This window comes from Danio rerio, chromosome 23 (assembly GCF_049306965.1).
Source record: "Danio rerio strain Tuebingen ecotype United States chromosome 23, GRCz12tu, whole genome shotgun sequence".
Classification (NCBI taxonomy): Eukaryota; Metazoa; Chordata; class Actinopteri; order Cypriniformes; family Danionidae; genus Danio; species Danio rerio.
In genome coordinates, this window is record NC_133198.1 from 21,966,854 (window position 1) to 21,980,834 (window position 13,981).

General features: G+C 37.6%; 1 protein-coding gene across 1 annotated transcript in view; it reads right to left on the bottom strand.

The window, feature by feature from the left end:
• Positions 1-3,034: 3,034 nt before the first annotated feature.
• pard6b (par-6 partitioning defective 6 homolog beta (C. elegans)) overlaps positions 3,035-13,981 on the bottom strand; it is a 37,161-nt gene continuing 26,214 nt past the window's right edge. The window contains 1 exon segment of the mRNA NM_001102675.1: positions 3,035-3,894. Coding sequence (NP_001096145.1) covers positions 3,035-3,894 — 860 coding nt within the window.

The following is a 13,981-nucleotide window of genomic DNA, read 5'->3' on the forward strand; positions in this document are numbered from 1 at the left end:
TCTGTCTCCTGTCCGTCACGTCCAGTGCATCTGCTGACGCTGATCTTAAGAGGTCAGATTGAAGCAGTGACATCATGAATATCATTATGATATGTATGTACGTACAAAAGGGGGAGAAATGTACCTACACGGTCATATGGAATGTTTTGAATGGTACATATGTTCATCTTGAAATCACTCATGAAGGTCCCGCTTTACTTTATACAGAGAGCTGGATGACATTCACTTTTATCCCAGACTGAACAGAAGGTGTTGACGCTGACATTTCAGCCAGTTGAATTTCAAAATAAAAAAAAGAAAAAGAAAAGATGAAAGAGAAATCTACAAAGGCCAAATCATGCCTGTCTCCTAGTAATGCTGAAACGAACCCCATTGTTACATAACTTCTGAAGGGTTTGGCTGGTATGCTGCTGCTGATGTAAGAGGGAAAGATATTGAATACTTTGGCAGATATTCAATATTCATTGGGATTCAACAATTACTATGAATCAAGTGTTGTTTTCTCCATGATTTGTTTGCAACGCATCTTGTTATAGAGGCAACGCTTTAAAATAAGGTTCAGTTTATTAATATTCATTTACACCTTATGGATCAAGAATCATAAATTAACAGCAATAAAAAAATCCAGGTTACTGTTCATTTTTAAATAAGTTATTGGTTATAATATGGAACCTAATGTCAAGTTGAAATATTTATGTAGAAATTAGCTTAATTTATTATGGTTTGTTTATGATGTCTAATGAATTAAATGAATAGTTTGCCTAAAAATATATATTTTAAGTTATTGTTATCCTGATGAAAAAAAAAGTCATTTGTGTTCATCAGCCTATCAGTTTCTGGATATCAAAAACTGAGTTATCCCTAGGGCTGTGCGATATGATGATATATACACTCACCGGACACTTTATTAGGTACACCTGTCCAACTGCTCGTTAACCCATTTTTCTAATCAGCCAATCACATGGCAGCAACTAGACATGGTCTGGACCATCTGCTGCAGTTCAAACAGAGCATCAGAATGGGGAGGAAAGGTAATTTAAGTGACTTTGAACGTGGCATGGTTGTTGGTGCCAGACGAGCTGGTCTGAGTGTTTCCAGAAATCTACTGGGATGTTCTGATGGCTACTTCCAGCAAGATAATGCTTTAATGTCATAAAGCGCGAATCATCTCAGACTGGTTTCTTGAACATGACAATGAGTTCACTGTACTCAAATGGCCTCCACAGTCACCAGATCTTTATCCAATAAAGCGTCTTTGGGATGGTGGAATGGGAGATTCGCATCCCAAATGTGCAGCCAACAAATCTGCAGCAACTGCGACATGATGCTATTATGTCAATATAGACCAAAATCTTTCCATATTAAATACTGGAATATTTACAGTACCTTGTTAAATCTATGCCACGAAGGATTGAGGCAGTTCTGATGGCAAAAGGGGATCCAACCCGGTACTAGTAAGGTGTACCTAATAAAGTGGCCAGTGAGTCTAGTGTGTCACAAAATACATCGTTTATGGTAATACTTTTTCATGACTTATAAAGCGCAATATTACATCCTATTCTGGGGATGCAGAGAAAAAAATATATAACAGTATTATGAAAAAGGTGCCATCTTGAAAGTACAATGTTTATATTTAGCATTTTATTTAGATTTTTCTATGTTGGGCCTGTAATCATTAGTTTTTGAAAAAGTGTTTTATATTATTTGAATATTAATTTAATATTTCTATATTTGCCTTGAAGTTCTAAATAAACTGAGAAATATGATCAAATTTAAATGACAATGTTTTGTGTATATACTTTAAAATATTTCTATAAAGTCTTTTACATTTGGTCTACATAGATAAACTATTAAATGTATTAAATATATATCATAATTTATATTGTTATCATGAGATGACTTCTATGACGTTCTATCGTATTAGCCAACAGTTCCATATCGGTATTTGTTCAGTCTACAGGCATGCGCGAGTACTAGACAACCAATACAAAAATAGCAGACTACTGGACCACAGGAGTTTTTCGTTACAAAAATACATCGCCACCTACTGGTCTGGTCTGTATAATACAGCATATTTAGTCGCGTTCTCAAATTTACATGAACAGGAACCATTTTGACTTTAGCACACAGTTACTGTGTAAACATTTTCCGGCTTTTGACAACACCATAACATTTCTGTTCCACAGAAGCAAGAAAGTCAAGCAGGTTTGGAACAACATGGTGATAAGTAAATATTACCCGAAATGTCATTCTCATCATCTCTTTAACATACGTAAACAAACTGAACCTTACTATAAAGCGTCATGACGGAGACACTCTTCATACATGAAACGGCCTAGTGTTCACGTCTGAGTGCTCTTCTCTGAAACATGATGATGTGCTCCCAAGCCCCAGACAGGGTTATCAAGTAGCGCTCAATGGGTAAAATAAACCACAGGTAGCAGAGAGCAGGATGATAGCCCTTGTCATTAAAAAAACACAAACATAATAACTCGTACAAATCAAACGTAGCAGTATGAAAAATATGACATTAATCATCTGTCTTTTTGGCTATGATTAAAAATCTTGAAATAATAACAGACATCTTAACCGAGGCAGCAGTCTACTGATCAAGCGAAAACCTTGACTCGAGCCTCACAATTGTTCGCGATTCCCTTGACAACCTTGAAGAATCGGTAAGCCGAGAGTTAGTGTTGCAGACAGGAATAAATGAAGAGCGCTCTCTTCTGAAGCCCATTGTACTTTGTTCTCCATTATAACGGCAGAAGGGAGTGGTTGTAAAGTAAAAAAAAGGAAAAAAAAAAAGATTGTCATGACTCATATACTGCAGAGTCTCTATGTTCCTTCAATTCGCACTGACTCAGGAAGTTCATTATTACTCAAGAAGCAGCTATTTTTGGTGACTACCTGGTCCTGTGGTTACAGAGAAGTGCTGTAAGGTGCTGTGGTGACCGCTTTGGTCACCTAAAAATAAAGACATGCATTATCAGTCCTATGGCACACAAGAGTGTGTATTGGCATGTGTGAGCGGTTATTACAGTGTAATGACTGTTCCGTCTTCTTCTAGATTACGCCTTTCGTGGGCGTTCAGAGACCCTACGCTTGTGCTGGTCGCCATTGTACCGTTTGAGGGCCGTAGGTCGAGGTGAGGCTCGTATCTGGGCAGAACAGGCATGCTGGAGCTGGCGGTCGCTCGAACCTTTGCTGGCGGGATGAGTTTGGCCCCTCTATCCGCCTCGATCACCAGATCCTCCTCGTCCTCACTCTCTTCATCCGGCTCAAAGTTCTGTATAATATGAGAAGGAGTCATGGACGTGGAGCCTGGCACGGAGTAACCATGGAAGCTGGTGCTGCTGTCTGAAGATCGTCCTGAGCTGCCAGATGTGGCCCCACCGCCGCTGCTTCGTACTATGTTATTGCGCTGATTGGCCGGTTTGACCGTTATAATGAGGTTGTGGCTGTTAGCGATCATCATGTCCGTTACCTGGTCCAACGACTTGCCGCTCACCTCAATGCCATTGACTTCGAGCACCTCATCATTGACGGCCAGCAGTCCCGTGCTCTCCGCCAGGCCTCCGGGGACCATGCGGGAAATGAAGATGCCTGGGACCTTCTCCAAGCCTTGGGGTGTAACACGAACGCTGGATCCGTCCCGGATGTAGAAGCCCAGAGGTTTCTCCTGGCCATGTTTATAGAGACGGACGCGGCGGTGAGTCTCTGGAAGAATGTCCACATCGATGATGGAGGACACTGGGCGGAAGTCTTTGGGCAGGCTGATGATGATTGGAGGCTTCTTCTTGTTGGTGTCCGGCCGAAGGAGGACTGCTGCGAGGGCCGCCGGGGTCTTCTTACGGGTCACAGTGTCTGTGCCGAACGCTGAGTAATCGGCCTCCTCTGGAGAGAGAGAGAAATGTAAGGCTTATGTTAGGTATTGTAATTTATATAAATAATGTGAATTGAAAAGAAATTGTGTTCAACATCAACAGAAAAATAAATCATTTAAATTGATATAGTTAAAATGTACACTTAATATAAGGTAAAAAAATGGTTTATTAACTAAGTGCCAGTATATTACTAAATGTCAACAACCCTTTAAAATTTTTTTTGTAAAGTTACATAATTTAATAACAATACATAACCAAATGCACATAATATAACTTGATATAATAAAAAAACTTAAACATTTTAAATCACTTTAATTTATTTAAAATACATTAAAATGTGAAAATAAAAATTAAATATAGCACAATATCAACACAATGTCAATTTTATTATCATTTAAATATAATCATATAGGAGTAAATGTAAATATTCCCTTGGATCAACAGTGAGTTTGTCAGGTTGAGTTGTTTGTTTATGTATTTTATTTAAACATGTAAACAAATGGTTAATTAAAGGGCAAATTATTTTACCCCTTTTTCAAGATTTAAGATAAATCTTTTATGTCTCCAGAATGCGTCTGTAACGTTTTAGCTCAAAAACACCCATCGGATTATTTATTAGACCTTTTAATATTGGAATTCTCAGCTTTGAACACATTGTAGCTGTTTTTTGCCTGTGCCTTTAATGCTAGTTCTCCCCATCCACCGTTCCCATGTGCCTGTCAGAGTGTGCTTCAATCTCTGCCTCGGCTACGTCAGATAAACAGTACAGTGACGGACATGAAGGAAGCAGATCTCACGAAACATTTGTGAGAAATATTACAGTAAGAACTTTACCAATGATTATTTGATGTAATTGTTGTGTAGTTAATTCAAGCCTTTCCGCAACAATAAGTCACACCCAATATCGTTAGAAAATTCATACACACACACATACACACATACACGCACACACATACAAATATGACAGGTAACACGTTTTTATCCACTGCTGTATTGATATTCATTATGTTAATGTATAAAATAAACATGACTTAATGTCCACAAACCGTATTGAAGTGTCAGCTTTTATTATTGTACTAACATGCAGCTGTGGCAATAAAGACGATAAAACCACTGTAATTCATTAGAAACATTATTTTAAAACGTTTTAAACTTGTAAACTTGTGAGATGCTGCTGATCACAGACAGCTGAACAGATCTTTTAATCCCAGTTGCTTTGTGGACATCCTGTTCTAGTTGACATGAATATGTGCGTCACTAAGGAGGAATGTTAATACACGGCTGTCAATCAATTTGGTGAGCGAGAAAACCACACTCCTACATCACGGTGGACCTTAAAATGGGAGGGATTTAGATACTATTTTAATGTCAGGAAATTTAAAAAAAGAGGTTTATTGTTTTATATCAGCCCAATATGACTGTGGACACACTATACTTACACACAGTTCTGTCCAAACAGCTTCCAATATATGATTTTCATCATAGGTGCCATTTAAAATCACTTTGTTGATTTAAATACATTAAAATAAGAAAACATAAACTGAAATATGGCACAATATCAAAATGTCTGGCCAATTTTTTATGTCAATTTTATTATCATTTAAATATAATCATATAGGAGTAAATGTAAATATTCCCATGGATCAACAGTGAGTTTGTCAGCTTGAGTTGTTAGTTTAAGTTTTTTGTTTTAAACATGTGAACAAATTATTATTTAAATAATATTATTTTTTTAAATATTAAATAAATAATATTTTAAGTCATTAAAGTAAAGAAAAGTGAAGCACAATGATGCAAAATTTATATTTTTTCTATCTATTGTTTATAATGATAGTATAATAACTACTTGTATATAACTGTCAGTTTCAAATTTTCAACAGCTCTTTGAACACAGAACAATATCAGCCTGTGGTGCGAGTAATCTCACATGATCTATACATGACAATTTTTTTTTCACAGGTTTAAATAATTGTGCATATGTGGTTTATTTCAGACTATTCTCACAGCTTTGTAAGGAGAGACCTAAAGGGGATACCATGGTAGAGAATGGCTGCTTGTTCGTTTCCCTCCGCCCCTCAGCTAATGTGTAATCTACTGTAAACCCAAGCCTCCTTTCAACCTCGCTCTTTTTCTCCCTCTCTCAGCTGCCATTTTTGAATTCCTCAGAGGCTTAATCACAGCCTGGACTTTCACCTGGAAGACATTCATACTCAACATCAAAAAGGAGAATAGACTAAGCAGAGCGAACGGACAAAAATGTGCATGTTCGAGAGGCTGGAAATGTCTGAGGAAGTTCAAAGCGGTACCATGTGCTTTTCTAAACTCCCATTAACCTGAACGAGCAATGGTTAACCTGAGAGATGTAATTATTAACAAAACCACCCTGTTATGTGATTGTTTCCAACATCTCTGTTATGTTATTGATTGATCTTCTGCATTTAGGTCAGATGAAGTTTGTGGCAGACTTGTTTATGCCATAAACCTGAATTATACCTCTAAAATGAATACTTCTTCATCCAGGGAGTTTGCTCAACCAGTACAATATTAGCAGGGATGAAACACTGATCTAGCACACAGATGGACTTCATTTCAACCCAAATATGGTCAAAACACACACGCGCACACACAAGATTGATTGTTCTGTGAGAGCAAAGGTCCTATCAGCCAGTTCCCATCAGAAAACTACCTGAATTGTGTTGTGGTTTGTCTCAACATGAACATTCTGCCCTGTGATGAAACTTTAACAATCATTTGGCAACATGCGCCTTCAAGGGATAGTTCACCCAAAAAAAGCCAATCATTTACTCATAGACAAGTGGGTCCAAACCTTTAGGACTTAGGACATTATAAAAAGATATTTTGAAGAATGTTGAGTAGCTGATGACATTGTGATACGGTAGAAAAAAATGCCCATTCATTCATCAATTTTCATCCGCTTTTCCAGGGCCGGGTCGCGGGGGCAGCAATTTTAGGAGAGAACCCCAGACTTCCCTCTCCCCGGACACTTCCTCCAGCTCCTCCGGGGGGATCCCGAAGCATTCCCAGGCCAGCCAAGACATAGTGCCTCCAGCATATCCTGGGTCTTCCCTGAGGCCTCCTCCAGATGGGACATGCCTACAACACTAGGTAGGTGTCCAGGAGGCATCCAAGACAGATGCTCGAGCCACCTCAGCTGACTTTTCTCAATGTGGAGGAGCAGCGGCTCTACTCCGAGCTCCTCCCGAGTGACAGAGCTATCTATCAGGGTGTGCCCTGCCACCCTGCAAAGGAAACTCAAAGATCTTGTCCTTTCGGTCATGATCCAAAGCTCATAGGTGAGAGTAGGATTGTAGATTGATCAGTAAATCAAGAGCTTTGCCTATTTGATGCATGACGTAGGACAAGTAGACACATGTACATTGTATACTAATAATAAACTAATAAAATAGTAATGCCAAGCTAATTAGTTTTCTTGTTCATCACAGTCTGCTAGTAAACAAACTAAGAGGTAAGTAGTTCCCTCAAGATGTTTCTATTCTAGGCATGGGCCGGTATAAGGTTCTAACGGTATGATAACCTTGGATAAAAACATCACAGTATTGTGATTACTGCTCTAAATATATATTCTTTTTAAATGTCTGGGTAAAACAATAACTTTTTTCTGGTATGAACACAATGGCTGCATCCGAAATTGCATACTTCTATACTATATAGTACGCTAAAAACAATTTGAAAGCTGAGAAGCATGTCCGAATTCATACTAACTAAAAAACAATATGATAAGTACCCAGATGACCTACTACTTTCTGTGTACCTTGAAAACGGTTATCATCCCATGCCTAGTCTATTCTCAGAGCCTTTGCTACGAATGCATCTTATGTCATGCATTACGCATCATATACGTCAGTCACACAAGATGTGCACTGGGCCTCCACCGGACATCAGTGATTTGAGTTTAGAATTTAAAATGTATTTTTAAATATATTAAAAACACCTTGATCCGCTTCATGAGACATGCATTAACCTCTTGGCAACATAGTTTGAAGATGAATTTATGCACTTTTGGAAGCTTTGAAATAAAAGCCACTACACCATTTTATAGTAAGAGTCAGGATAACATTTTGAATTACTTAGATTATGTTTGTCTAACAGAAAAAATAAAAATAAATCACATACACAGAGGATGGCTTGAGGGCGATTAAATTATGGGGTGATTATAATTTTTGGGTCAACTTTTCCTTTAATGGCTTGGCTAATAGCTTTAGTATTCTTCAAAATATCTTCAACTATGTTCAACAGAATAAAAGAAAAGGTTTGGATCAAGGAAAGGGTGAGTAAATGACAGAATTAAAATTGTTGGGTTAACTATCTCTTCCAACACCTGTAGACCATTTCAATGTGGTCATGTCATTGGTCCATAAACATTTCCTGCTTGTTGTCAAACTATTTAATAATTATAGGCAGCTCAATCATGACTTAACATTAAAACAACTATCATCACATTATTTATCAATATGTGGCTCTTTTTTTGATTCTCGGAAGCTATGGAAATTAAAAATGTAAAACAGAAAACATGTTAGGACCGCTACAGGGATAGACGAGTCTTTCGCTGAGGTCCAGCTTCCAGCCTTCAGCGCCTAGACTGCATCTCTGCACAAGTTGTTTGGCCAGTGGAGAAATGGTTGTGCCCAACTGAGCCTGGTTTCTCTCAAGGTTTTTTGATTTTTTACTTTTGCCAATTGATGAAGTTTTTCCTCGCCGCTGGCGCATCGATGGATTGCTTTTCAGTGTTTGGACTCTCAGTAGTGATTATTAAACCACACTGAACTGAGCTAAACAGAACTGAGCTTAAACTTGAAAACTGAACCACACTGTTTCAATTTACTATGATTTTTTATGTGAAGCTGCTTTGACACAATCTACATGTAAAAGTGCTACACAAAAAAAGGTGAATTGAATTGTTAATGTTTACGTTCCTCAAAATGGTCCATATAAAAATGCATTTAAAAATCTAAGAGATGTGAGATGTATTTGCAAATATGCAGCATGCACACACAAGAGTAAACTATGCGGGTTTGGCTGGGTCAGTGGAGCATGTATGGTGGTCTCTTTTCATCTACAGTGCCCTCCTTCTCTATTCCTTATCTGTTGCGCTCTTCCATATGAAAGCTTAACAATGGCTTCATAGTCAGTGTTGAAGGGTAGCATGGGAAGTCCCTGAGGGCCACTCACATAGACACAAACTAGCTTTTCTGTTAGCTCGGACACTGAAAGGAGAAGTGGTGAGAGGATGTATAAAGCAGCTTATGGTGTCTTATGGTGTACGGGAACTGATGTTAACTGGCCCACAAAACCCTCCCTCACTATCTGCCTGCCATTGTGTAGACAGAAACCAGTCTGGTCGTAATGGCTCATTTACAAACACGATAGAGATGATCTTGTGTAGTAATCAAACACACACCAGGCCTATACTTTATTTCCAGAGTGCTGCTCTGTCTCACGCACACGTCTTTTAATGTATACTTAGCCATGAATGAGTGCAGATGAACCAGTTCAACATATGCTCAGATATTTATTTAAATGACACAGATATTTATGGTTTGAATAAGGCTATAATTTTAACATTTTTTTCAATACTACTGAAACATTATTTGTCGTCACCAGTTTAAAGAGTTAGGTCACCCAAAAATTAAATTCTGTTTTTAATTAATCACCCTCATGTCATTACAAATTTCCCGAGACCTTCATTTATCTTCGGAACACAAGTTAAGATATTTTAGATAAAATCTGAGAGCTCTTTTATCCTCCAAAGACAGCAACGCACCCAAGTTAACCAAATGTTTTGGACAATTAAAGTCCAGAAAAGGAACTAAAACATTGTCAAAACATTTCTTGTGACTGCAGTGGTTCAACTCTAACCATACAAAGCTCCAAAAACATCTTTATGTGTCCAAAAAAAAGAAGGTAAAGATGACTTTGCTTGCGTTCATCTTCTCTCCTATGACAGGTCAGGGTGTGCGTTTACTATGGTAATACAACATATTGCGTTAGAGCAAAATCCCTTTAAGACAAGCCATTTCACTCGGCAGCCATCTTTGAAATGCCTCTCGGGCAGTGTGTTTGGGCATCAGTCTATAACGCACAGTACACTACAGTGTATTAGAAGGTGGGCTTTATTCGCAAAATATAGATTAATGATTGGCTCCTGTACTAGAAGGCCGGCTTTATTGACCGTTACCCTTTTCCCATTCAAGATGATAAGTGTGACATGTCTTGTGTGTTCTATAGTCTAGAGTCAACAACCCAACATGCAAGTGTATCACCATTAATAAACGCACAAAAAGATTTTACCAGAAAATATAGGCAAACAAAGTTGTTTTTACAGCTTTTCTTGGAAAATAGTCTTTGCTCAAGACTTTGCTGTCTTTGGAGGGCCACAGAGCTCTCACATTTCATCTAAAATATCTTAATTTGGCTTCAGAAAATGAACCAAGGTCTCAGAGGATTGGAACGACATGAAGCTTCACCAAAAAAGTTTGACTTTTTCAAGTCTGATCTCTAGCTAAGCGTGAGACTTACAGAGTGTGTAAGTCTGGAGTCTGGATCTATAATAAATATATCTTCTAAGAATATTTTTTTCAGTATCATGCACCCTACCTAGAAACTAGGGCTGGGCGATTAATCAAAGTAATAGAAAAAAAAAATTTTCCTGGTTAATTTTTTAAATTTCACTATCGTGTGTGGAGTCACGTGACCCCGCTCTGTTACGGCTGAGGTTGATCTATACTTCTGCAGTCACTTTTGATCTCTGGTCAACTAGGATGATGGACACATTCTTGAGCCTTACTTGATTAGAAGCAATAAACAACAATAGATGGTAGATAGTGTGTGTTTCCTTTAACTGTTTTAAAATCCAGTAATGTACTCTTCATTCAAAAATCTCTCACTTGTAATATGTGAGCATATATAATGTCCAAACCTGTCAGTGAACAGTAAGCAAAAAATAAACAAATAAAATAAGCGTTCATTAATCGTATTTGAGAATTTTTTTTAAAATTAATCGAGATTTGTATTTGAACCAAATTGAGTACCCTAGTAAAATACAATATAATATTACCCCAGACACTACCTGACAACAACCTAGTAGCCACCCTAACAACATCAACTTACTGTAGCAGCCACCTTCCAACACTTTAACAACTAAGCAAGCTGTAGCCAAACCTTCAGATTTCACACTTTTTAGCTTTTTGTTCTAGTTTATAATATTACTGTTTAACTGTAAATTCCTCCAAATAAATACAACCTTAATGAGTATAGCCAGCTGATCTCACGAAGAAACGTAAGTATTTTACTTTTTGTGCTGTCAGTTTAGTGGCTAATTTGTACGAATTCAGTCGTACGAAAATGTACAATTTCAAAAAGGAGGCGTGGCACCCAACCCCGCCCCAAATCCTAACCATCATTGGGGATTAGCAAAAGAGATCGAATTGCGGAAAAAAAAGTTACGAATTGCCATGAGATCATGTTGGTATAACAGACTTAACAAAACAAACAATGGACTGACAAAATATTTTTTTTATTCAAACATTTTAAGAGATCATATTTAGTCATGCACCCCAACATGATATTCTTCTAAAATGAGATTTTAGATTGGAGGTTGTGGAGGCAGAGTGGATTTCTATGCAGCTGCGTGTTAATATGGCAGCAGAAACATGACACTGGCTTTATCTGATACTGTGGTCACCAATGACCGTGGCAGTGCAAGCATCTCGCTTCCTGTCAGAGGACACCAGGATGCAGCCTGTGATCATTTCACCATGTCAAACAGTGAGAGTAGTGTGTGTGTGTGCGTGTGTGTGTGTGTGTGTGTGAGAGAGAGAGAGAGAGAGAGAGAGAGAGAGTGTGTTTAAGCTTAGTGAAAAGACTCACCTCTGTTTAGTCTAAGAATGTCCAGGGTATAATGTAGGGTCTTAATACAGAAAGTCTTACTATTCCAGGGTTTCTTCAAGTTTCACCGAGTTACATTTAAGACTTTAAGACAATTTTAAGACCATTATGAATGAAATTGTAGACTCATAAAATGATAAAAGCTAAGGAATTTTTAAATGGCACAGATGGAAAAGATTTTTATTTGCCCTTTAAAAATGATTAGAATTTAATACATCTAATAACACAATAATACAGTAATATTTTATTTCTTAGCAAAATATTTTAAATATTGTGTAAAAAAACAAGCAACCTTGTATCCATACACATTTTTTTCTAAGCATATAAAAAATTAACAAATCTTTTAAAAGTTTTTAAAACTATTATAAACTAAATCTATGCACAGCAATCTGTCCAGGTCAGTATCCTCAGCAGTAAATACTAGGAGAACTTTTAAACAAATGTTATTGCAAGCAAAATAATTGAACCATTATGATAAATAGTTACAAATGACCTTTTAAAAATAAAAAGTTGAAAGTTTTATTGAGATGAGTTGTTGATGATTGTATGGGTTTTGCATTGATGATTGTATGGGTTTTAGCAATGCATGAACAAAGGAAAAGTAAGACCTGTCTAAAAAAAGATTTAAGACCTACAACACAATATTTCAGTAAATTTAATACCTTTTAAGGCCTAAATTTGGATTTTGAAATTTAAGACATTGCAAGACTTTTTAAGACCCCGCAGAAACCCATTATTCCCCAGTACCAAACAATAAAATAAATCTCTAATATCGTCCAATGACAATACAATAGCAATATATTGTGTATCACTGTGCTGAAAGAATATTATTATTAGAAATATTACTTTTATAAATGTGCTATTAAAACTACTAAAAACTTTGTGCAAAAACTTTACAACTTAACAAATAACCCCACTGAAATGTGCCACGTATTACCATTCCTATACATGACAGCATATTGATTGTTTGTAATTAATTATTCAGAGGTAGGCAGAAATGTTGGTGAGCAGCATCCCACAAAAAAGTGTCAAAACAATAGAGATGTCACACCGTGTCTCTGCTCACTGCAAATGGAGAGACGGGCTCATCTCATCCAATATTCAGCAGGCCTTATGAAGGCAGTGAAGGCTCATGTTTCACTTTTGTGAATGTCTCATTGAGTTTTTTTTTTTTTTTTTTGCATGTGGCTACTGTGCTACTTTCTGTTTACGGTCTCGCTTCACAAAGCTGCTTGCAAAGAATTGTGTGACCAGATTATTCAGATGCTGACAGCACAACAGCATCTGTGGAAACGTTTCTGTGGCCTTAAAGTTAGACATCTCCCACATGAGGAGTGTGTGCCACCCTGTTCCAGTCACGGCTCGATAGAGGAAAGGGGAGAAGCCAGAGACCTATAATGAGAGCTTATTAGGCCAGGGAGAAAAACGAGAATGAAAGAGTGAGGGCTGATGGCTGAAAAACTTTTGAATAGAGAAACTTTATGAGGTGCCGCTATTCTGGGCTCGCTGAGTGCATATTTCTGTGACACAGCTGAGATAAAGTGAGACCTCTTCTGATAACTGAGGGAGAACGCAGAGTCTAAGAGCGATGAAATACGGGAAAAGCCCTTGAGAATATGATACACAGAGAAAAAGTGTGTATGTGACTCTCATGGGAATAGTTACAGCAGTTTCTAGTTTAAGCAAAAAGGCAAGCCAATGAAATCGGTTATTTTGTGTAAACAATCTAATCTGCCAACGTATGTTCCTCTTGCTTTTCCTGTGAACTGCGATGCAGTAGAAGACCTGGTGTCAAACATTAGCTTAGAGTTAAGAATCAGACTGCTGACGAGCAGCATATCAAGTTCATATCAAGAACCAGCCAATGTAACAGGAACAGCACACCTGACTGGCATGAACAGTGACCAGGCATAAATCATTTTGTTTTAACATAATTCCCTCTCAAGTGTTCAAGAGGTTGCTTGAACATTAATTATTTTCCTTTCTTCCTTCCTTTTTAAGCTTTAGAATTATTTGACCACTTGTCAGTAAAGTCATGTTATGTAATCTGTGGTAAATCTCCAGCATCTGTGTTCAGATGGAGTAGCATTTACAACACAGAGTCGTAGTTCACTGACAAGCTACGCAATATGGTTGGGTCGATAGACAATGCCATAGTCCATTGGCGATGG